The sequence below is a fragment of the Eucalyptus grandis genome, chromosome 11, assembly GCF_016545825.1.
Source record: "Eucalyptus grandis isolate ANBG69807.140 chromosome 11, ASM1654582v1, whole genome shotgun sequence".
NCBI lineage: Eukaryota > Viridiplantae > Streptophyta > Magnoliopsida > Myrtales > Myrtaceae > Eucalyptus > Eucalyptus grandis.
Window position 1 is genome coordinate 26,936,783 of NC_052622.1, and position 25,902 is coordinate 26,962,684.

The following is a 25,902-nucleotide window of genomic DNA, read 5'->3' on the forward strand; positions in this document are numbered from 1 at the left end:
GAAACTTCGGTCCGATGAGGTTGTGTACCCTACTGGAAGAAACGGTAGTTGCGGTTGGGGGCGTGCCAGTAAGTGTCGGAGCACGTTGGGGGCGTGTCAGTGCGTGTTGGCACGTGTCGGGACGAGTCGGAGCGTCCTGGTGCTTGTTGGAGCATGTCCGAGCGTGTCGGGGCGTCGGGGCGTCGGGGCCGCGTAGGTGCGTGTTGGGGCGTGTGGGAGCGTGTCGGGACGTGTTGGAGTGTGTCCAGGCGTGTCGTGCTTGTTCAAGCGTGTCGGGGGGTGTCGGTGCGTGTCGGTGCGTGTCGGGACGTGTCGGTGTGTGTCGGAGTGTGTCAGAACGTGTCGGGGCGTGTCGGTGTGTGCCGGTGCGTGTTGGGACGTGTCAGTGCGTGTCGGGACGTGTGGGAGCGTGTCGAGGCCTGTCGGAGCGTGTTGGGGCCTGTCGGAGTGTGTCGGAGCGTGTCGAGGCTTGTTGGCAACTTGTTGGGGCGTGTCGAGTCATGTGGAGCATGTCGGCACGTGTTGAGGTGCCGGACACTGACATGGACGCTTCCAAAGAGGGTCCGTGCTTCCTACTTGATAGGTGTGCTCCAAATGAATGGAGTAGAAGTAATCCTATCATTACTGCCTCTGTTTGCTTGATCAAGTTGAAAGGGTATATGGATCTGAAGTTGCCCTATGTTGTTTGTTCTATTCCAAGAAATTCACTTCGGAATTCTTTCAAAGTTTGTTAGTGTGGCATTTCGCGTCGGATCTCTATGTAGAGGAATTCCCTCTCCTTGTTCTAGCTAGATGTTACAACCATAGTTCAAGTCGCAGAAGTAGAATTGCGTTTATGATACTTTACGTAACTTATCTTATTGATATGTTAAATAAATTATACTGATCACTTTCTATTTCCTAACAACAAACTCCATTTTCTCTGGAGCAGACTGGAGCTGGAAAGACATATAGCATGGAGGTGTTCAGTCCACCACCAGAATAGCGTTAGTAGATGGCTATTGATATATACAAGTCTAGTAACAGTATTTATGAATCAGGGACCAACCAACCTCGGATATGATGATGCCAAGAAAGGTCTCCTTGCAAGAGTGGTTGATGGAATTTTCAGAGAAATCACTTCTGCTGATTCACTCAAGTATAGAGTCAAATTGTCCATGGTGCGCCTACACAAGCTGGTGCTTCACTTAATTATTGATGTAATGCTCTATTTTTTACGTTTTTCAACTTTTAAAAGGTAAGAGACCTACATGGGGAAAGTAAGGTATAGATTACCATGACTGCATTTGAAGACATTCATGTTGAGATAATGGATTTTCTCTATTTTAATTATTGCATGCTGTATGTCGTTCTCCTGAATCTCATCCATTAATCCCAGGAAGGAAGTTTCATAAATAAAACCTCATGGACATCATTTACTTTCCTTCTTCCAGGGACCTTTTAGATCTTTCAAAGGACAACATACAAATTAAAGAGACCAAATAGGCGGTTTAAGACACCAGTTTTTATGTGCTCTGGGCCTGAAGAATGCATCTTAAGATGCCTATGTGCCTCAAACACGTTCACAAAATGTTTCTGAGAAGAAGATGTTATTTTGCTCTATGGACTCAAATGGTGTTTCTGGCAATACCACAAGTGGAACTACTAGAAATTGGTTTGCTGCTCGATCATAAATCTACCTATTCTTTATTGTCTGCGCAAAACTGGATAGCTTATTGAGTTAAAACTGTCTATACTTACATATCATCTTATGCTTTCTTTCTGTGAGACCCCCTTGATGTTTTCTACCTTCCATCCAGATATTTCTATCAGACATTCCTAAAGCATTACAAGGCTTATCTGTAAGATACAAGCTCAATTTCATTTGACTGTTTTCCAATCTTCCTGGGTTGATCTTCTATTTCCATCCTCTGAAATCCAATGTGGTATATGCAACAGAGCAGTTGGGGAGACCCGTATCCTTACTGCTTTCCGTTTTGGCTCGTGCTTGCTCTTAATCTTGCATAGCCATATCAGAACTTTATCTACAATATCTGCCACCTTCCCTAATTATGCTTACAGTTTCAAACTTTAAACTGAAAAAGATATGAATGTGGGCAGCAGCAGAAGCTATTGTATTTACATATTCTTGGTGCACCGGGAATCAACCATACAGAAGAGGTATGGTTGGTCTCTTATGGGATTGCAATTTATATGAAATTTCATGTCTTGAGCATGGCCAGAACATTTGGAAAGCTAATTCTTGTGGATCTGGCTGGCTCTGAGAAGGTTGAGAAAACGGGAGCAGAGGGCAGGGTTCTTGAAGAAGCTAAAACCATCGATAAGTCCCTGTCAGCACTTGGAAATGTAGTGCATGCCTCGACATGCGGTCCAAACGGAAGAGGAAATCATATTCTGTATCCCAACTTTAAACTTACTCGGATATTGCAAGATTCTCTTGTAAGACTGCCGCACATTAGTGCTTCCATTATCCTGCTAGTAATGTGGTTGTCTCACAGTGAGGGAACTCTTAAATGGCATTACTATGTTTTTGTTCACCTGGCCCTTCAAATGCGTCAGAAACGCTGTCAACCCTGGTGCCAGGTATGGATGTTGGAAGTCAAAACTCATATACGGCAGGACATGTTCTTATTCGGATGGACATGTTCATTAGGAATACAAAGAGAAAAAGGGAGTTTTAAAGTCTGGAAGTTCTAGCTTTCTCTATCTGTATAAAATGCATGCAGAGGAGATATGTAAAATGAGAAAAATCATCTATGAGTTCCGAGGTGTATCTACCAGAAGCATTCTATCCATGAGTAGATAAGTTTCTTTTTAGCCAACTAGTTGAAACAGATGCATGAATGCAATATCTACAAGTTATAGAATCTACACCGTGAGTATTAAGTTCTGATTTTTAACCTCGTATCCTGTCTCAGATGATGTGTGCTGTGCCGTGCGGGTGTGTGGATGCCGCACGTGCTTTCTTATTCCCATTTCTCTATCATTTGTCCAGGGTGAAGCATATAAGAGCATCGCCGCGTGTCCATTGTACCAGAGATAAACAAGCTAAGACAATCTGGACATCTTTCCTATCTGAAGATGAATTACATGACAGAGCTATGGAAAAGGTCAAGGTTTGCACTACTTTATCATAAAAATCAATTTGATCCATCTATTTCACCTTCTCACATTCAACATTTGCTGTCAAGGAGAGCATAGATGCTGAAGCTGCAAGTTGCTTCAGGATTTGTTCTCACAGGAGGGAACAGCATTCAATCTGAATTTTCTTGAGGACTTGGAATTTGATCGGGGGAAGGTTGCTGTACCAACTAATATTAAATTCGAACGAGCCCTGGAGGAGCTTGCCTCTGCTGTCGAGCTGGTTAGTCAAGACTCTATAGGCTGCGCTCGTCAGCTTATTTTACACTTTTTCTTTGACCACGTGATGATTGTACGCCATTTCACAGCGAGAGAAAGCCTGATGTGGTGACTGAGAATCGAGTTACCAACTCATTTAAAAACTGTAAGTCTCAGTGGGAGTTTCTGTACTTCCATGGAAATAATCAACCACCTAAATGCCATCTACTTTCCGCATCAAATACCAAACTGGACACTCTTTTAATGGTTACTTAGAACGGTATTTCTGGCTCTTTTGACAGCTTAAAGACCAGAACAAAGTTCTCGAGGCAATGCTGGTAGTTGCGACAAAGATGATTTCATCTCCAGGCAAGGCAAGAGGAAATTTCGGCTTTCTGAGTGTAGAATCTGGAGATAAATCAGACCTCTCGAATCAGAAATGCCCATTGAGTACAAAAAGAAGTGTTGCATTTTCATGTGCGAGAATGAACACTTTCATTTAAGAGGCCGCTGTCAAAAACATCACAGTTCAGCTTTTGTAAATTCACTTGGCAAGGTATGTAGCCAGAAAGAATATAGCAAGGTCTTTGGTATCATATATACATCACAACTGTACAACCGTCACACTTCTAAGGCTCTAGTAAAATGAATGGACCGTAAAATTTTACCCATATGCACAATCGTAGCAGCCCACAATGTTGTCCTGTTAAGCGAATTGGAGTTTACGAGGCCTCAATGTGGCAAAGTTCTCCACTCTCAGTTCATAGTGATACTGATATAGTCCTGGAGGATATGACCGCTGACTACAGTGCCCACGGCACTTGTTGACGATATGTTCCCTGATGCAATCACTCGAAGGCCTTGATCAGGAATGATAGAAACAACTTCCACAGGAGGCCTACGTGTGCCAATAACAATGATATTGCCAATATGAACTCCTTGAAGAAGAGATTCAGCATGCTTAACATCTCTTCCGCTGACGTAGGAACAGGCAGGAAATTTCACTTTGAAATGTCAGATGGTGCACGTCAAATATTTCATATTGATGTGGAAAGGACTTCAATCCCTGGAGTTATTAGAAGGCAAGGATTAGAAGCAGAAATCACAACAAAATGATGTCCCACTGTACCCATACTGATACCAGCATTATTGCGAGACCGAGTTGGGCATAATGGCGAGGATGAAGGAATGCCTTCCGAGTGGTCAGCCTTGGCGGGCAAACAAAGCCTCACTGCACTCAGGTGTGTCTGGATTAGCCAACCATCGCCTGCAAGGCTAGAGGCCGAAGTACAGACATCAGTTTGGAAACCGACTGCATTAGTCACATCTGTAAAGCTTAGTCCAACAGATAATACCCTTGTTTCTTCGACAAATGATAGTACATGGGAAGAATGATAAGAGGCTGTCACTTTCATCTTCGTCATCTAAATACCAGTTATGCCTTGATAAATTGGAAGCAGTTTCAACAGCTTCTCAACATTGATGCCACTTCAAATAATTCTGAGTGATCCTTGGGGCGCCACTCCACAACAAACATATAATCTTGTTTTTCATCATGAAAATCTGCTAGTGACGTCCAAGATAGGACAGTTACTCTGGATAGCATTTTGTACATGTTAGCTTTTCCATTTTCATATTTCAGGATCTTCCCATCTCTCATCTCTTATCTCAACAATTGCAGCCAAGGATGCCACCTTCTACCCACAGAAGAGCCTTGCATGGTAGATCTCTATATAGACATTCAGATAAATTAAGACCATTCAAATAAGAAGAAACTTCAAATTCTCCCGTATCTACACAAATGATCATCCTCTAATTTCAGGAGTTTCCAGGTTCCCAACTCTCTGAGCAGATATATCTGGAGCTTGATTTAGCATTGCAGTCGCTGTCATCTATACAAATGGGATCATGATCCCTCAGCTTCAATAAAGCACACGCAGCATTGTCTGACCCTTCATCATCCATGCTGAAGTCATGTACACTACAGGTTTCTTCCACCGCATCAATCTTTTCCACTGGAGGAGGTAAAGAATTCAAACTTGTCCTATAAACACAACGGGGATTGCAAGCATCTTGAAGATCCATTAAGAGAACATCACCAAGCCTCGTCAAAAAGGCAAATCCATGAAGATGAGGAAGTTCAATGAGGTTATGTGCTAACAGTCCAGCTTCAACGTTCTGAAAAATATAATGCAAGTGGTGCTCTTTAATATTCCATCCGAATAACAACAGCTCATTCAGACTTGCACCCCTCCTGCAGAACTGATAAAACCAGTTTATCATGGTGTTAAAGCACCAAAACAAATACTAAACTAGAATAGTAAGTAAAATTCATCTAATAGTTGTGTGAACATCTAAATATATGTGTACACAAGTTTCCTAGTAGGACATAATACTCATAATACATACCTATTCAGATGAATGGCTAATACAGTATCATGCTCCTTACTTGGTTGATTTGGTAGAAAACACATGCTCCATAGAGTTCCACGTATATCGGGCTTCGGGAAACTTTTACCAGCAAATAAGTCTCCAGTTTCAGAGGGATAAAAAATCCTCTCAAATTGCAGCACAGGGAAATTAATTGGGCACTGAGAACATTGATAAGAATAAAAATCTCACTGCCTGCATATTCAGTTAAATATACAAAGAAATTTAGTCTTGCATCAAACCTGATCAATGTTATAGCTTCCAACAGAAACTGAAACAGAGAAGAGAGCAAATCGGTCCTCATATGCGCTAACAGCTACAAAACCACCTCTGGACGAAGAAAAGCATAGAGGAGTAAGATTTTGACATAGTTCTCAATCTTAAAGGTTACTTAAGTTGACTTTGAAGCACGTGTCAGTACACGAGGTCTAGAAGGAGAAAAGAGCTATGACAAAAAGAGTGGATAGTGAACATGAAGGAGATGATGGCTATGAAGGTATTTCTTCAGCAAAGTATCATGTCCAGGCCACACCTGTTCCTAAATCATCAGTTCTGATCTCCTTGATAATTATTTGCTGTATGGATCCCATATTGTGTGGAGCAGCATAGAACTCTCTACTGCTTTGTATATGACCATGACAAAGACATTCCCTTGTTTATCAAATAGAGAATGACATTAAAACCTATAGATGCCATTATCCCCAGCATGTAACCTGTTTCTCAAAGCTAGCTCCCGTATGCCTCGTGATGAATTTGGAGAGGATGCAACAAAAGACTTTAAAGGATCTGAGACCCAAATACTTTGGTTCGTAGATATGATTCTTGATATAATCCATATGGTAGTTTTGAAACGCCAGAGACTACTTTCTCATGATCTGAAGTAGAAAAGTTATAGCTGTAGTTGGTGCAACTGCAAAGAACTTTAATGATTTTCATTGAGTGATTGCAGAAACATCGCATCCTAACAACTCAGTCACTAATGTTCATATAACTAAGAATTTCTTAGTCATTTCCAAAATGCCAATCGCATATTTTACTTCCAATTGTCCTACTTATTCCTCATACATATACTCATCTTCAAGAGACACAAACTTATGCTTCAATAATTATTCTACGCATAAAACTCAATCATTGCTAATTATGGAGTAATTTGCTCCAGAAAAAGACAGAGAAGCCTATCAATTCTATGGACATGCAAAATAAATACGACTTGAGCCCAAACAAAGACAAATCACACTTGCAAACTGGAATCAACAGATTTAATTGTGTTTTTTTTTAATCTCATAACTACACATGTAACTTACGCTGAATCAATAGCTAACTACACACGTAACTTACACTTGCAAACTGGAATCAACCCAATTCCGTATACAAAGGTACGGATGCAATAACTCAGCGGGATGATTTTTGTCAGCAAAAACTCCAAACACTCATTTTCCTTCACGTCGCTTGACTTCTCGTAAGCCTTAACCACATCATCTACGAAGGCCTTGGGATTTGCCCTGAGAATCTTGCACAAGCCATTGAAATAAGTACACAATTCAACCGCCCCATCGCCATTTTTCAGCTCGAAAAGAAAATCTCTCTCTGTCCTGGGATCAAGAAAAGGTATCAGCAACCGGAAGAAATCGTCCTGAGGCTCAAACCTGCATTGATACACTGGTCTCTTGACATAGATTATATCGGGCCTCATCCAAGCAGCACATTGGGTAATCAACTTCCGAGCCTTATTCCCTAGCCTACCCATCAAGTTCCACTTATCCAATCTCTGTTTCCCGGCTTCCAAAACTACGTCAGCCACCATAGTCCATTGTTGCTATGGCGATTCCCTAAGCCTCCACTTCGGGTGTCTCACGAACACCCAAAAGTACCTAAACCCCACAGTCTTATCCATTTCCTTCAACCTCTTGCCAAAATCCGCCGTCATGTCAAACTGCTCAATCTTCTCCCACTCCTCATGATCTCGGACCTCGCCAATCATGGTCACGCACTCGTCCGAAAACCTGCCCCGTATTGGGTTGCCCACCACGACCCCTCTCAAAGAATACGGCCCGAATTCGCCATACTTGTACCAATCGTGAGGGAACCGCAAATTGGGTTCGTCCTTCTCCATGAACCTGACAATCCTATCATATCCCAGGCATCATTTGCAGCTCTTCCTCGGAGAAGTTGTCGGCGTAGTTCTTGCTAGAGATCTTGAGGCGGTAGAAGAGCGACTCGGCGAGCTTCCGGCTCTTCCTCCGGGCGTTCCGCTTCGCCTCTCGCCGCATCTTGGAGCCGCCCTCGATGCGATCCGGCGACGGGCCTCCGCCCTTCGTCTTGCTCCTGCGGGCAAATGCTCGGGCATCGCGGCACGGAGTGTCACTCCGGCAAGAAAACAGGGGCAAGCAGAGACAGAGGGGTCTCTGTAACCGGGGCTTTGGTTTGAGAAACAGGGTCTTCTTGGAGATGGGTTTGGAGCAGGGGAGGTGACAGGGGAGGTGACTGGGGGTGTAGGGTTCTAGAGGAGGAGAGACTCAACAGGTCCTGGTTCAGCATTTGGAGCAGAGCAATGCGCAGGGGCAAAACAGAGTCCTTGGGAGTCATTGCAACCTTTCCCGACCTCAGGATGACAAAAGAAGAGCTTCTCTCCCTTTTTCCTTTCCCTACTTGAATTCTACTCTATTAGAAATTTGCCTGATATCATCGTAATGCACCCACAAAATTCGAATTCAATAAGCTAGAAAGTTATAGGATTTTAGGTACCTTTATGTATTTTTATAACTATCGAGTATTTGTGAAAAAAATAATAATGGAAGTTCTATTAGTTTCTTTTACCGAATTGAATTTGATAAGTGCATAAGTTAGGGGTTTTTTGAATTTTCAAAATTGTACTGTTTTAATTTTGATTGATCAAAAGGGAAATCCGAGGATATATGCCTATCACTATTTCTAATGAATTTTTGGAATTTAAAATACTCCTTTTTTTTTTTCATTTCCAACATTAGATTGGCAGAGAAGGTGTGTTCGTGTATTTAAAAGTAAAACGAAAATTGAAAATTGCCTTGTCAAGTCCTCTTTCCCTCCGTTTTTCGTCGCTATAAAAGGGGAAGGAGCTTCCCTTCGCTCGGACTCGGAACCAACTCGCATTCCAACATTCATATTCTCTCATCCTCAGTAACAAAGTTAGCCGAGGCCGGTGAGAATTAGGGGTGTGCAATAGGAACTGCCCGGACCGGACCAAACCGGCGATTTTGGGTGGTTTCCATAGTCAGCGGTCTGGTTCCCGGTTTCTAGTCTTGGAACCGGTGGCCAGGTTGCACCGACACGGACACGCGACACGCAAATGACATGACACGCCACATCATTTCTCAAAAAAGAGAATTTCGACATGTTTCCAACATGTTATATATAAATAAATTTTTTAATATATAAATGCATAAATAACTAAATAATAATAAAAAGAGCCTAGAATTAATCTATACTAAAAATATTAATCTTACATTTGTTAATATCATTCATTGTTTTAATTTAACAAATTCAATTACATTTCATTGTAATAATCCATAAAACTTGGAGGAAAAAACAAGTAATCCATGTTCCATTATTAAATTTAAAAGAAAATAAAATAAAAAAAGGTTCCAAGGTGGAATCGGACCGAACTGGAACCGATCACCCCTAGTGATAATGACCCTTGTTTGAACCTACCAACCTTTGTCGACCATTGCCAAGGTCCGACAATGGGCGACGGAAAAAAAAAAAAAGAGGAGGAAAAAGAGAAAATAAAATAAAAAAGATTATGAAAATTTGTTCTAGTGTTTCTCATGCCACGTGAGATAAATGGCATCCATATCAACACTTTCCAATTAAAATTAATTAAATTGATTTAATTGATAAAAAAATGAGAGAATTTATGATTTAATTGGTAAAATTGAAAAAAATTTATGACGAAATTGACAAAAGTGCAACAAGTTTAAGACATCTTAGACTATATTCTCCAACTCCGTGCATATGTTACATGATTGTCCTCACTAATCTTTCATGCTAGAATAAATGCAGGCTCTGACCTTAAAGAATGCAGAAAACTATTCACTGCAGGAGATCCGCAGCACAACGGGTACTTGATCCATAGTTCATATTGCCCACGACACGGTGGAATACTTTCGTTTGCAAAATGCGGAATTCCAGAAGAATATGGGAGCCAAGTTTCGAAGTCAAATTGACTGCAATCCGCGAGCGATTTAAAAAGAAAGACGTGCCGATTTCCGTCTTCTTCAAAGACTCCTGATGAATCTAAAAGTACTTCCTTTTGGTTATGCTAACTGTTTTTCTCATCAAAGTTCACTCTCTTAGATTGGAAATTCATCACTTCACATTTTCTGCATCTTTGCAGAGGAATGATGGGCGATTTATTCAGTTGAAGCTATGGAAGAACAGCGGTGATTGGTAGAGATTTGGCGTTTTTCGGAAGTTGGACAAGGATGATTGCTAAAAATGCTTAAGTTCATGGACGAAATTTGAAAGGAGATCACGACAATAATGGTCCGAACTCTTTCAACGGAATATGACAAGATCCGTAAATAATTCTCCGGCGACAAACATGGGAAAATATCGAGCAGAAGTTGTATGAAAATGAAACTTTAGATGTACTCGCATAAGGCCAGAAAATTATGATCAGATTGCTTGTTTTTTTTTTTTCCTTTTGTACTCGATGAAATCGCATGTAACTTACCATGTTGCAAACTCCGTCAATTAATGGTATTTAAATTATCCTATGTGGCCAAAAGAGAGTGGAAGGGCATTATTCCTCGGTGGAGTTTTTTTTTTTTTTTTTTTTTATTCTCCCTCTTGCTAGTGAATGTTTATTTTTTTATATCAATGGATCATTTGGACCTCTTTAAGTACTTGACTAATCTCTATCGAGTGTGGCCATCTTCCTGACCCACCTACACTAGATAAGTATTAGAGACACATGTTTGTGCTTTTGGGAGTGGCCCAAAGAGAAAGGGCAAGTATGGTTATTTGAACCGAGACTTTGAGCAAGGAGGACGAATACATTTAAACATTTGGTCATTTAGTCAATGTCATCTACATATATACATGCACAGACATAGGTTTATATGGTAATAATTTATCCATCATTAATGAACAACGCTATAAATAATTTAAGAAGGTATATTAAATTGAAATATTAAATGAGGTTAAGCATTAGTATCAAATATGCACATGTATGAGTTCATTTAGAGTGAACCATACTCTATAGTATATCAAATCAAATATATTTAACTTTGGGCACTTTTAGCATAAGGGAAAAATTGTCCAAATAGTCATAAATTTGTTGTACTTTGGTCATTCAATCCTAAATTTTTAAATTTCACTAATTGAGTCCTAAACATTTTGATAATTTGCCAATTGAATATATCTAATCAATTTTGACCTAAAATCACTGACATGGACAACAGTCATCCTATATAGTATTGTTTGTGCTAACGTATACAATTTTTGTAATGTTTTAATTTTTTTAAATTTTTTCCTCTTTTTATTTGCTTTTTTTTTTTTTTTGTCCTAGGCCAACATCGATCACCAATGACCCTTACTGGTTGTGAAGACCTTGGGCAAGGCAGCTCTTGTTGACCCTTGCTACACAGAAAAAAAAAAGGAAAATAAAAATAAAAATAAAATTGTCAATGTCAATGTTAATAGGGCCACATAGAACAACCAACATTTATGTCAACATTTTTCAATCAAAATTGGCCAAATATACTAAATTATTTATAATTAAATTGACCAAAGTGCAATAAATTTAGAATATTCTGAACTATTTTCCCTAGCATAAGTGTGCCTAGCATTATTGCTGGTCATTATTGTTAGAACTTGTATTAATAGATCGACACATTCACACTTTGTTTTTATTTTTATTTTTTATAATAAAGTACAAACCTTGGACCAAAGCCAAGATAGGATTATTTACATTCGGCGATGGTAAAGAATCTAACCAATTCAGTGCATCTCCCCCACACAAACATCGTTCCCTAACCACTATGACTAGACCGATCTCATAAGGGATTATTGAATATTCACACCTCACCAAATAATATTGTGTTGGAATTTTTAAAATCAAACTATACTTTTATCTAACAACTCAAAATTTTTAGAATTGTGGTCCGACAAAAAAATTTACGGTGTTAAACGGTGGAATCTATTAAGATATGTGCAATACTTTCCTTGTTATTCCCGCCGTTTTTGGCACCAAAAGTGGGGAATCTATCCAGGAGGGAAGAAAATCCGCCGAGACATGCCGTCATGTCGTCAGGACGTGCCGGACGGAGTCCATCTCCTCGTCTAATAAACTAGACCTCCCCATAGAGCATGTTAATTTATCAGTAGACCAACGAATCATTGCTTTCGCCGGCCAGCCGAAACCATATAATTTCTCTTTCGTGGAGGAATATATCCATGGCGTTGTTCATAGTTTTCCGTTCTATGGGGATCATCCCTTTTATGGATCTCCACCTTTCGTCCTCCCCCAAAAAGGCGTTGAGAGAGTTCAAATACGCGCTACTGCCGTTCCTCCTCCTCCTTCTAATCTCTTCCTACGTCGGGCTCAACCGCCTGAGCCCTTTCAAGCTGTACCCATCCCCGTCGCTGCTTCGTCCCAGCCTCCTCCCTCTGAGCGATTCCAAGTGGGTCACGGCGGTGACGGGAGAGTGTGATTACTGGAGAGGGAGGTGGGTGAGGGACGACAGCAACGCTTTTAGGCACTACGACGAGAGCTGCCCGTTTCTCGACCGGGGTTCCGATGCCACGAGAATGGGCGGGAAGATGATGATTATCTCAAGTGGCGCTGGCAACCTTATGGCTGCGATCTTCCCAGGTACGGAGTTTGATTTTTGCGACGAGTCTCTTTTCGTTAATTCAATTGTCAATGAGAGCATACTGCATTCATGTATCGTTACCCCTTTATTAAAAGTTCAACCGCAAATACAGAAAATATAATGGATAAGAAGGCAAGAAATCTGAGCATTATCTTTTTCTTATTTTACTTACTCCTTATTGAAGGACAGATAATCCTCCAGGATTTTGAGTGACATTACGTACTTAATTTGATATCTGGTTAGCCTAACGTATAGCATATCTTGAGCATCCTAGTTAATCTCTATTTTCTTGTTTCCTAGTTTGAACATACAAGAGTTTGGTTTTAGGCGTTGAAGAAGGTTTTTCTAATTGTCTTGCAAACATGTTCGCCTCTTGGTGGGGAGTTTTCTATTTTGAATTTCTGCGCTAATTGGCATCCCAACGGGTTGATCTTTGTAAGACAAAGACCGATAGAAGAGACCGGCGAGAGCGATCTAGCTGATGAAGAGAATAGGTAGCGCGGGTTCTTTGGACAGCTATAAGTCTCATAGTCGCCATCAAAGTGTTGAGAGATACAGTAGGCATGATCTGTTACCGCAGCTTCGTTCACTTGTATCCCAAAAGGTAGGAAATATCTGTACGGAATGATTTAGCAAAAGCCGGCTAAAGATTTAGCAAAAAAAAAAAAAAAAAGCGGCTAAAGATTCGATTGTTCGAACTTGTGAACAGGTGGAAGACATGTGAACCCGTTTACCAGACTCTTAAGTCCTCTTGAAAAAGACATGGATAAGGCTAAAGTGGAAGTATGTGCAAAAGAAAAATAGCATATGTGATAGTCCACCCCAAAAACTTAAGCTGTTAGAACACTTATCAGTGTCCTACAAAATCTCACATTATAATATATTGCAAATTTTCATGCCTTAGACTTTGGCCAAAGTCTAGTCTATAGATGAGGGAGTTTAAAATTTTAGAACAGCTGATAGTGATTTTACAACATTTCATAACATTTAGTATGACAAGCCTCTTTTAGTTTTGAAGCATTCAAACACTCTTTAGTCCGATCTCATTCAAGTTTTCTTTTTTCCCTATTCTTCTAATGTCACAGATTTAATGCAAGCAAGCTCTTAGAAAGTAGCCGAAACGGAAGAATAGTGTTCGCCGGCGACTCCCTGGGAAGAAATCAGTGGGAGTCCCTGGTGTGCATGCTTTCGCAAGCAGTCTCTGACCGGTCCACCATCTACGAAGCCAACGGGAACCCCCTAAACAAACACAAGGGCTACCTCTCAATCCGGTTCCATGAGTACAACCTGACCATTGAGTATTACCGGGTGCCATACCTGGTCATTACAGCCAAAGCCCCTCCGAACTCCCCAGCCCATGTCCGCAGGACGATCCGGGTTGACGAGCTGCATTGGTTCTCGAAGATGTGGGTTGGCGCGGATGTGATCGTGTTCAATGCCGGGCATTGGTGGAACCAAGACAAAACATCAAAGATGTATGAACCGTAGATAGATCGAATTTCCCGTTCTTTATAGTGAACTATATAGTTTGGTCCTTCAATTCTCTTCATCAAATGATGTTTTGATGTCTTCTTTTTCAGGGGATTCTACTTCGAGGAAAAAGGAGCTGTCAACATGACTATGGATTTGACTGCAGCATTTAGGAGATCTCTTCAGACATGGAAGCTTTGGGCAAAACGGAATTTGGACTTTGAGACAAGTCACGTGTTCTTCCGAAGCTACTCCCCCGCGCACTACAGGTTATTATTCTCAGAAAGCACGAAGAAAACGCTTTTCCAAGTTGAAGAAGGATTTGAAAATTGCCTTAATAAATATATATATTTTTTAACGATATGGTCATATAACTATATAATTTATAAAAGTTACATGTTTTATAATACACAAACAGTGCATATTCATCAACCAAACGGTACACATACGTCGTACCGATCATTACATTACTAAGGGACTCATTGTAAGCTACCCTTGTTCATTTTAAGGTTGTTACAACTTACTTATAACTAATAAAATAAAATATAGTAATTCAGAATTATTATGATTTATTTTCTTTATTCATGGAGCTAGTTGTTAGCTATTAATATGGTTTTTTTTTAAGTAATCGAATTTTATAAGGGGATTTTATGTGAATCAATGAGTAAAATAGTGGAATTGATAATTTCATTAGTAGGGAATAGATTTTTGAAAGGATGAACACTAGCATAGAATTATTGTTACATCACAGGACTGTTTATTCCATCCACTTTTCTTATCCTATTATCCATCGATCCTTTTCATGAAATGACAAGAACTTTTGCCAATCTTTCTGGTCACGTCTTCTAAAACTTCGAAAGAAACATATCTCAAGATCTCTTTCTGTGTTAGATGATCGTCTGAAATTTCAGAAACTTTGTGTTTGAATTGCAGCCATGGCTCGTGGGATAAAGGAGGGCAGTGCAACATCAGCAGAGAACCACAGTCCGATTCCACAAGGCCACGTTCAGAGACCTTGTATAACCCACTGATCTATGAGGTGATCAAAGATATGGGAGGGAGAAACGCCAGCAAGGTCCACTTCCTGAACATTACGCACATGACAGAGTTTCGAATGACGGCCATCCGTCCAGCCATCGGGAGCCCGGTACTCCTCCTACCGCTCCCCAGGATTGCAGCCATTGGTGCCTGCCGGGTGTGCCGGATACCTGGAATGAACTTCTCTACGCTCAGCTTGTATCGAGAAGATACGTATGCGAGTGAACTTAACAGGAAATAGAAGAGAGGTTATGCGAGACATTGAAGGAGGAAGCGGTTTGTGCCGGTTTGCGGACATATCCGTTGGTGACTTGAGGTTTGCTTTGACGATCCCATCGAATTCGTTCGCTTCTGGAGGCTAATTCGATTTGTTCATTCTTTTCAATGCATTTCGAAAATCACAGCAAACGAGAATACAAATATTCGTAAGGTGACATCGTTCTAGGCTGATATTTACGTTCAATGATAGATTTTTCTTTAGGAAGAAAAGTTTTGAGAAAATCGATTTTTTTTTTTTTTTTTTTTGGTCAGAAAATGAAATACTTCATTAAGCTAACGAAATATGCAAGGGCCCAAAAACGAGGCTTCAGTACATAAAATACTCTGAAGAGCTTGGGGTGGGAAAAAAACCCAGTTCAAGGGTAAGGAGTTTTTTCTGTGGGCTCTCGCAATATAATCAGCTGCTAAATTGGCCTCTGTAAAGTAATGGGCCACTCGGGCATTAGACAAAGAGAGTAACTTATCTTTGCACTTCATGATGACGGGGTGAAAATTCCACGTGAATTGATCTGAACTGTTTAGTGTGTTGACTAGGTCTGAACTATCTGTCTCAAACACCACTTCCTCCTTTCGAAGAGAGAAATTGATTTAGGGCTTCAAAAAGAGCTTGAGTCTCTGCCATGAATGCCGAAGAAGCTGTTACTGTTCGTGCGGCTCCATCGAGCAAATTCCCAGTGGAATCTCGACATATGCACACCACAGAAACTTCCATTCTCCTAGGTTCGTAAGATCCGTCAATATTTATTTTAAATGTGCCATCTTTCGGTGGAATCCAAGCTTTTGACGAGCTCATGGCTTCAACTTCAGATTTGCTCAACTTGGGGTTCCATCTTTTGAAGCTCTGCAACTCTGCTAAGGCTATGTCCACAAGGTTGCTCGGGTCGAATTGTTTACACCCGAAGATAGCGTGGTTACGCGACTTCCAAATATGCCATAAAATCATGGTCACCATTTCCAAGTCTGGCAAGAGGGTTTGGAGATATCAAAAAGAATTCAAACCTCTTGCCAAACCTGTAAATGATGGCCATGATTGTAACGCCCTGGGTCTCTACTGTACACATATTGTCCGCTTTGGACACTAATCCTCACGGTTTTGTTCCTCTCGAGGCAACCCATACTACCCCAAGAAAACGTATATTGCATGGGCAGAGGCGCGGACGCACCACCATCCCAGTCGGGCCACCCTCAAGGCTTTGTCTTCAGCACAGCGGAAGCATGTGTAATGACCCGGGCCCCACTGTGCAATATTGTCCACTCAGGTCTCCACTGTACATATATTGTCCGCTTTGGACACTAACTTCTCATGGTTTTGTTCCTCTCGGGGTAGCCTATACTACCCCAAGAAAACGCATATATACAATTAGAGGGCCCATTGCCTTATAAGCTAGCCCAGGATTCCCTCCTTAGGCGATGTGGGACAAGAGAGGAACCCCTTCCTTGTGCAAGTTCGGGGACCGAGGCGCGGACACACCGCCATCCCTCCTCCCTGCGCACCACTGCTCAGGCCGTCACACTCTCCTCGCCCGAGTACTGCCAAGGCGATCTTAGTCCGTCCCTCCGTACTGCCCCGGGTCTGGGTCGTCACAATGATTCTATGGTATATTTGGAAGTCGTGTAACCATGCTATCTTCGGTAGTAAACAACTCGACCCGAGCAACCTTAAATCGATTGTTAGTAAACATAGTTGCAGAAATTGGAGGAGAATTGGCTGGACAAAAGTAGAAAATGTGTAGAAAGAAATTGGGGGAAAGGGGTGGTTATTGATATTGTCCTAAAAATAGTGATTTTTTCTTGTGGATTGTAATCCAAAACATGGTCAGTTATTTTAGAAATTATAGAAAAAATTACCCAATCAATCATAAACTTATTGTGCAGACACTGATCTTAAACAATCTAATATTATTGGTTTAGTTTTAAACTTTTGCGTGAAATTCTCTTGCAATCCCTCTTGTCTATTTCATCAGAAATTGTTAATGTGAGGTTTAATCATTGCTAACTATTTTACATGGCACATCACTGCGTCAACGATTTGACAAATATTAGCTAAAAGGATTATATTGAAATTTTGTGCAAACACTTATAACTAAATTTACAAAACTGACAAATTTATGACTAAATAAGTACCCATATGATAGGTTTATAACTGATTAGACAATTTTCCTGAAATTATCCCTAGAATATAATGCTCATATTCAATCTTCCTTCATTTACTTTTCTTGAATTTCTTAGAATATTTTTTTAGAATTAAAGTCAATTCCTTCTATCTCCAAGTCATGTGCTATATTTTTGTGAGTTGTGTCAATATAATAAAATATAGACTTTCCTTGGGTGCTTCTACTTTGTCTAGTCGATGAGCTCTTGAATTCATTTATATTAATATTTAGGGTCCCACTCTAGAGAAATTAATAGATGGCTTTTCATATTATGTTATTTTTGTGGATCTCTATACCTTATACATTTGGCTTCACCCAATCAAACAAAAATCATACCTTTTTGCTCTATTTCCAAAATTTCAGAAGTTTGTGGAAAATTACTCTAAAAAAATCCCATAGTATAGTTTACTCTAATGGTGGTGGAGAATATAAAAAATTAAAAGTATTTTTCTTGTCTTGTGGGATTATACATTCACAAACATCTCCACACACCCCAATATGATGGGATTGCAAAGCATCATCATTGGCATGTTATCCAAACAGGTCTTACATTGCTTCATCAAGCTTTTCCTCCATCCTCATTATGATCATACACATTTCAAGCTACTGCATTTATAATAAATCATCTACCTACATTGGTCTCAGGACTCAATTCTCCTTTTGCGACTCTCTTCAACTCCTGTCCAAATTCCTCGAAATTTTGAATTTTTGGTTGTCTGTGTTATCCTTGGATCAAATTATATGGCAAGCATAAATGCCGACATCAATTGAAACCTTGTATTTTTTCTTAGTTACTCTCTTAATCAAAGTGATTACAAGTGTTACAATTCTAATGAAAAAACAAAAAAAAAAAAACAAAATAAATTCTCTATCTCACATAATGTAGTGTTTAATGAATCCATTTTTCCTTACTGCAAACACGCTAAACTGCTCCATCATACTAGTTCTCAATCCCCGTCTCTAGCATCTCATAGTATCTAAGCTGTGACGGCTTGATTTTCAAGTTCTGCTTTCAATTGAATAAGTCGGGCCTTTCATCGACGTGCCTATAGTTTTATTCTCTAAGCTGATCACTCGCGAGATAACTAGTCTATTTGGCGAAGCCATTAAGGGATTTTAACGCAATAGACTTGAGAATTCAACCAAAAATCGACTACTCGACTGTACTAATCTGCAATGGTCATTACGGCACCGTCAAAATCAATCAGAGACCAAAGATAGGTTGATTCGACAGAGGTATGTGATTAGTGTGTAGGTGATTCCACCTGATTGCAAAATTTCTGTCGAACGGCACTAGACCGATTTTTCTGTTATTTATGTACTTTGTGTCCGTATTTAAAATCTCGAGATTTTCATGACAACCAAGAGTCGCCAATGAATCGAAGATGCACAATGTGACTAAAAAATAATCAACCACGGATCAATTGCACTAAAAATTCCTAAAAGCTATTCAGTAGGTTAGGTCACGCTAAAATCGCGTCCGATTGAAATTAACCATGAATTTAAACCTAATGAAGTTCTGTCATGTCACAATTCATTTTAGGAACGTCGACTCATCCTTCGAAGATTTTTCTGCGAACCCGAGATTTTGGTGAAAAATCAAAGTAAGGTTATTTTGGACCGGGAAAATTAGAGGGCTGTTTTTTGTAGCATTTTTTGTCGTCAAGTTGGTTCAATTGACGAGAAAAAAATCATAAGAGGGACGATGACACCTTGGCTGAATTTTTGGGGCTTCAATTGGATCAAATTAGAGGAGAATTGGAGGGGAATTGAATGAAATTGGATGGCCAAATGTACAAAATTCGTAGGCCCAAAGCAGGTGCAACATTTCAGCCTCAACTAAGGCTTGTTGGGGAAGTTTTGTGAGGGAAAAGAGGCTGAGGATAGGGCTAAAGGTGGCGGTGGCAAGCGATGAGCATTTTGGTGGATATTTGTGGGCATATGGATCCCCCTCTCTTCAGCACACTTCTTCTTCTTCCCTTAGCTCACTTTCTCCATTTGTATGAGTTTAGAGAGCTCAAGAGAACCAAAGAAAAAGGCCAGCAGCCATTGTTGATCCCCCTGTCGCTGTTTAGTGCCCGCTCGCCCATCGGAGCTACTCATTCGCGCCCGCGAGCCTGTCCGCATGTCCCTTGCACTCGCCCCAGCCAGCCGTCGTTCGCCGTCCCCGAGCCACCTCAGCTCACCGTTGCAGCTCACCAAGCCGCCAAAACTGTCACCGTCGCCCGCCTAGCCCCGCAGCAGCTGTCCGCTACCCGTGTGGCCGTTTCAGCCCGAGCAGAGCCTCGTGCCAACTCCTTCAACCCTTGAACAAAGACAGAAGGCCAGCAAGGGCCCTAGAGCTTCTAGACCCATTTCAAGGCCCGTCCAGACCTTCGTTGGTGTTGCTACAGGCTTGTTTATCGCTCGCCACTGCGTCGCCGTCACCATAGACTCACCAGCCCACTAAATCGATGAGTTTACTTGCTAAACTCTACTTATGGGGTTAATGACACTTAGTGGATAATTAGTTTATGCTAATTATGGATTAGGTGGTTAGTTAGTATGGATTAGTGATTTAATTGTTTAATTATGCATGTTAGATGGTTAGAATAGACTAATTATGGACTAGATAAGTTGTACTATTTATCTAGTTATGTTCAAAAATTTCTAGGCGTTTAGGTGGTTGGATTAGCATTTCCAACCTAAGTGGGTATTTATTGTATTTAAATTGCATTATTTAATTATTTTTGCAATTTATTTAATTATTTAATATTTTCCGAAAATTATACCAGGATAGCCGGTGATCAGAATTTCGTGCTAATTGCAATGGTGTGCTTAATTTATGTAATTGAGTGTTAATTTGTGCAAATTGAGTGGTGATTGAAATTTTGGTTATTTATTCCAAAATTGTGAAATTTTGATATTTATTTAGAAAATCTCGGATGTCGGTTTTACATCGAAAATAGTTTTAAGACTATATCAAATAGTGGGATTTAAAAATAAAAAAAAAAAAAAAGGTATCAATTTTTTCTTATTTAAATTAACCGTGTACTTACATACGACTATTTTACCGTGTGTTTTTAATACGAAGAAAATATGCCAAGTACATTATTTTAATTAGGACATTTGAGTGCAAAGCATGATGTCTTGGTCAGGATTGGATGGGTGCATGAATGATATGAGAACCTGTCACGAGCCTTTAGGGCCGGGCGATGTTCATTCAGGAATGCCCTAAGTTAATGGATGCTAGTCGCAGTGTAGACTAGATCGATGCTCCTATGTGGAATGCTGTCTAGATGTAGACGTTGTTGTGCTCGATAGTGCGAGACGATGCCCAACTACACCGGAAGACCGCTAACTGTTGAGTCGACCGTGGCCGTTGGGTCGTAATCAATTAGGATGCGTGATTAATTGATTTGACGAATCTGATTATGGGACAAATTGTGTGGTAACGATTTGGCCTTATAATCGGGACCCTTGTGCTTATTGAGATAAAAATGGTGGTGTTCCAATTGATTGAGCTTGATTACTAAATATGATTGTGTATTTGAACTGTGCTGACCTACAGAGAGGATCTGAGATGAGGTAAGTCTCTGTAATTGTGTGGTTGTGTGGCTAGGCGTATTTTCTTCCTAGTCGAAGTTTAGCGGGTGGACTTGCTAAGACGTTGTCTCACCTCGTCGTGGGCTCAATTTTTTTTCAGGTCCTTAGATAATGGTTCGTCCAGAACGTTTTGGTTAGCTGTGGGCTATTACTGAGCAGCGTATAGACATCCTGATCCCCGGTAGTCATTGGGTTTACGAGTTGGTCGTGATCACTGTCCGGATCGATGAGGGCCTACTTGAGAGGGTACCTCATCGATTCAAGGCGGGGTTCCACCATGGACTCAATGGATACAGAGTCAGTCCCCTTCAGGGTTTTGAGATCCCCGTTGTGGTTGTCAACGTCGCTTTTGGCAAGGGTGCTGCTGACACTCCTGATGGTACTGTGGAGGACCCGGTGCCCCGGAGCCTATGGAGTCCGAAGGGTCGGTGAACGTGTCCGACTAGGGGGTCGTAAGACAATTTCCTTTTTGAAGGCTAATCATTTTGGTAGACAGACTAGTCCTGTATATAAACCTAGTTGGGTATAAAAGTGTGTTTTGGTTGTGAATTTGTTATCCTACTTTTCTATTCCATGATGTTTGCTGTCAGGGGATTTGTTTATTCGTTTCCGCATGTGCATTAAAATGAATGGGTCGGCAACACATCCTGGGACATCACAATTTTATTGACCACCGAGAGATGTGCGCACGCTCGAAGCTCCGGAGTGTGACATAAGCACCCTCTCATTTTTTAATAAAAAAAATCTGCCACCTCTTCCAACACAAGAGAGCTAAGTCATACCATGCACGATCAAACAGATCTTTCAAGTTCAATGGATGAAGGAGTTTTAAATCACAATTTAAATGGCCTCACAACTTTGATGGAGAATAATAATTTAATGTCCTCTGGTGTGGATCCATCATCAGCCACTGAAACTCCATCTATGTCTCCCAAAGACTCAAACATTTCATTTGGCCCCTCCACCGCAATTCCATCAATACCCACTCGTTCTCATCCGATGATCACTGGCTCTCGAATAACAATTACAAACCCAAACAAATATGCTTAGCTACCAACATCCTTTACCCACTTGCTTGAACCAATGTGTGTTTGTCACGCCTTAAAAGATCCAAAGTGGCACATTGCTCTGTCGGAAGAATTTAATGTAATTTTCTAAAATGGCAACTTGTACCACTTGAGCCACATCATAATATTATTAGTTGCAAGTGGATACTTTGAGTGATACTTTGAGTCAAGTGAAACTCAAATGGTAGAATAGCTCGGTACAAGACACGACTTGTCGCCAGGGGATTTCACCAACGGCCATGACTTGACTATGATTATGTGTTTAGTCCAGTTGTTAAGCTTGCCACAAGACAGGTCATTCTTTGTTTAGCCCTGTCAAACATTTGACCTCTTCTATAATTCGATGTTAACAATGCTTTCTTACACATCACTCTTATGGAGGAAGTTTATATGCATCAACCATCGAGATTTGTCAATCAATCACATCTAAATCACATAAGTCGATTGAAGAAAGCTATTACAATCTTAAGCAAGCCTCTCGCACGTGTTATCAAGCACTTAGTTCATTTGTCATCTCGTTTGGATTCATCTAATCCAAATCAGATTCCTTGCTCTTTATATGCAGATATGACGGCATCATTACTTATTTCTTGATTTGTGTAGATTATCTGATCTTGACTAAAAGTAATACAAAATCTTGGCAAAAGTTTGTGAGAGCTTCCGTGTGACTTGGAATATCTTCTTCAACCACACCAAACATCTATTGTAATAACATTGGTGCTACGTATGTGTGCTAATCCCGTTTTTGACTCCAAGATGAGACACATTGCCCTTATTATTATTTTGTTTGCGACATGGCTAACAAAGGCCTATTAAGAGTGAGTCACGTGTCCCCTCATGATCAACTCACGAAAGCCTCTTGCATGATAACAGTTTCTCTACTGTCCAAGATTGGCATTCGTGATTGAACGCCTCTCTTGCAGGGGCGTATCGGAGAAAATATCTCTCAACTGTAAAGCAATTCCAAAAATTGCTCTCATACTCTTGGCAAGTATAGGGAGAGTTTCCAAAGCTGACAAATTCAATTTATCTTTCTTTGTATAGAGGATTTTATCTTTATTGCAATTGGGAAACATATTGTATTACGGTTATTCTAGTTGATGTCTTTCTATAAACCGTCTGTTACCTTGTACTTTAAATATATGTAGCTAATAATAGTAAAAAGCATCTTGTCCAATCCTTCGGAACCTACCATTTACCTAGATTCGACAACACTTGTTCGATCTAGGCTCTCTACTTATTGGCAAGGGTGTCAAAACCGAACCCAACCGAGAACCAAACCAAAAAGCTCAGTTTTTTTAGTTCAATTTGGTTTTCATTAAAAACCAAATTTTTTTAATCGGTTCAGTTTCTATCGATTCATTAACTGAACCAAGATTCAGTTAACTGAACCAAACTGATAAAATCTAAATTTCTTTTCATTGTATTTTTCTTTTCTTTTTATTTTTTTCTTTATTTTCTTCTCTTCTCCTTCTTCATTGGTCAATTGCTGGCCATGGTGGCGGCTAGCAACCAGCCAAAGGCGAGTTGGAGCCTTACCAAGGGCCGGCGAGGCTCTAGCTCCCCAGATTTGGGCAAGGTCGAGCCTCTCACTAGCCTATGGCGAGGCTGAGCTCTTCCGACGCCGGTGAGCTCGAGCCCTGCCAAATCTAGTCATTTGGGCAAGGCTCGAGCCTCGCTAGAGGCCACCAAACGTCGGCAAGGCTCTAGAGCTCCAGCGACCTCCAGCGAGGCTTGACCTTGTCGGAATCCGGGGAGTTGGAGCCTCGCCATCCTGTGGCGGCGAGGCTCTAGCTCACCTCTAGCTGGTCATCAACCGCCATCGTGGCCAACAACTGGCCAATGAAGAAGGAGAAGGAAAAGAAAGAAAAAGAATATAAAAAAAAAGCAATTAAAAAAAAAAAAAAAAAATTATTGAAAAGGGTGTATGTAGGAAAAAAAGCAAAAGTAAAAACAGAAAAACCCAACCAAACCAAACTAGGATTTCAGTTCGGTTCGGATTGGATTTCGGTTTGGTTCAATAAATTTCCTTATCGGTAACCAAACCAAATTGAACCATTTACACCCCTACTTATTGGCGGTGCTCATATCCCGCCTTCAATCCAAATAGAGAAACTTATGGACGGTCATTTGCTCTCCTTATTTTTCAACCGAAAAGTTATGCAGACTTGCAAATCGTATTGGTTTGCTGAAAATTTATAAAATAGACTCAGTCTATGTAAACTAACGCCGTCATACTCATTGAATATGTCATGGCTATGATGGTGTTGATTTCCATAGTTTAAATATATCTGACAACTTCTCTGGTCTACTTTCCATAAAAAAAAAGTGTGATTTTCTCCTTAAGCAAAGACCATTGTATTTCATACATGAAACTGTATTATTACACTGATGTTAAAAGGGACAGTTCTTTCCACTCACAGCATTTCTTCACAGATTCTTTTATTCAAGTAAACGACATCCATACACAGAAAAAAATTCACCACAGCCAGTTTTAATCTCCGTAGAGAAAATATGGATACTTACTGAGAAATAAGCACTCGTGTCCTGGTTTCAAATGTAATTGCTCTCTCTCCTTCAAACCTCGGACCCTTCATTTGCTACTGCCATTGTTTCTTCCTTCTCATCCTGGGCGTCAAGAATGGTGTACTCATCGAAAGGCCCAAACATACTCAGCGACACCACAAAAATCATTAGATTCGCACCCTCCTCCACGGCATTGCTCACCCAGCTGTACTCATATGCCATGCTCAGCCACAAGTTTGCAAACACCGCTATTCCACACAAATAAGCCATTGCCAACATGTACAACGAGGCAAATTTATTAATCTTCGCCAATGACGTTGCTGCCTTCTAGTCGGTCTTCGCAGCCTTCTGCAGCAACCAATGAGGTCTCCCTGTGATAACAAGGATGGTGCACGCGCAGATTACGTGCAGCAAACCCAGTACCATCGCTACCTCAAGCCAAGTGTCTCCCATGGTCCTCGCAAAAGGGAAAGCCACATTGGGGAGATCCTGGAGGGCAATGGCAACATTGAATAACTTGGTCTTCTTCTCTCGCAAGAATGGATTGAGAAAAAACGAGAATCCAATTATGGATGAACCACATGCTGTGACGATAAGTGATGTCAGGCCTTGAGCAACTTCGAACATAATTTCCCAACCGTGAGGTATCCCAGTAAGTTTAACAAAGTACTTATCCAGCGCGGCACGGATGAGACTGAGCGTTTTCATGGTAATTAATCCGGTGATCAAGAGATGAACCCTATTCATGGATCTTTTGTTGCAATAGCAGTAATAGGCCCAGAGAACAAGGAGGAAGAAGAAAGCCAAAGAGCACTCGAAGAAGAGGGGAATTAGCCTCGATTGTCCATCCGAGAGGTAATTTTTGGAGCCATCCGAATCGAGATTGTACAACTCAGTGCGGACATTCATGGATACACGGGTCCCTGGATCGCAGTTGGCAAAGAATAGGGAGTATTCACTGGGATAAGTGACGGGATATGTTTTGTTAAAGTATGGTGGCATAGAGAGGTCGTAGAAGGTGAAGTGATCAATGATGTTGTTGGGAAAATATGACTTCGAATTGGGTAGAACAATAAAGTCGGATCTTTAGAGTAATCAAGTGATGTCACTTTCTTTAAAAGATTTATTTGCCCCCACAAAGTTGCTAATGGTCATCGGCAA

At 40.7% G+C, this 25,902-nt stretch overlaps 2 protein-coding genes and 1 long non-coding RNA gene across 6 annotated transcripts; 2 read left to right on the forward strand and 1 right to left on the reverse strand.

Annotated features, from left to right (window-relative positions):
- Positions 1–1,555: 1,555 nt before the first annotated feature.
- LOC104427747 lies at positions 1,556–5,055 on the forward strand. Of its 4 annotated transcripts, XR_001982533.2 has the most exons (5): positions 1,556–2,583; positions 2,996–3,116; positions 3,192–3,364; positions 3,450–3,505; positions 3,642–5,055. It is a non-coding gene; the product is annotated as an uncharacterized LOC104427747 (long non-coding RNA). The 4 variants fall into 4 exon arrangements; XR_005547567.1 differs by lacking the exon at positions 1,556–2,583 and having other exon boundaries at positions 2,914–3,116; XR_001982536.2 differs by lacking the exon at positions 1,556–2,583 and having other exon boundaries at positions 2,914–3,116; positions 3,202–3,364.
- Positions 5,056–12,204: 7,149 nt separating this feature from the next.
- LOC120289853 (protein trichome birefringence-like 9) lies at positions 12,205–21,580 on the forward strand. Its single transcript, XM_039305233.1, is given in 7 exon segments — positions 12,205–12,535; positions 12,538–12,622; positions 13,709–14,098; positions 14,204–14,362; positions 15,027–15,205; positions 15,208–15,344; positions 21,287–21,580. Coding segments are annotated over 7 exon segments (1,575 nt in total).
- Positions 21,581–25,068: 3,488 nt separating this feature from the next.
- On the reverse strand, positions 25,069–25,650 carry LOC120289854 (protein CANDIDATE G-PROTEIN COUPLED RECEPTOR 7-like). Its single transcript, XM_039305234.1, has one exon. It carries the CDS (start codon positions 25,648–25,650, stop codon positions 25,069–25,071), a length of 582 nt encoding a protein of 193 aa, XP_039161168.1.
- Between the last annotated feature and the right edge of the window lie 252 nt (positions 25,651–25,902).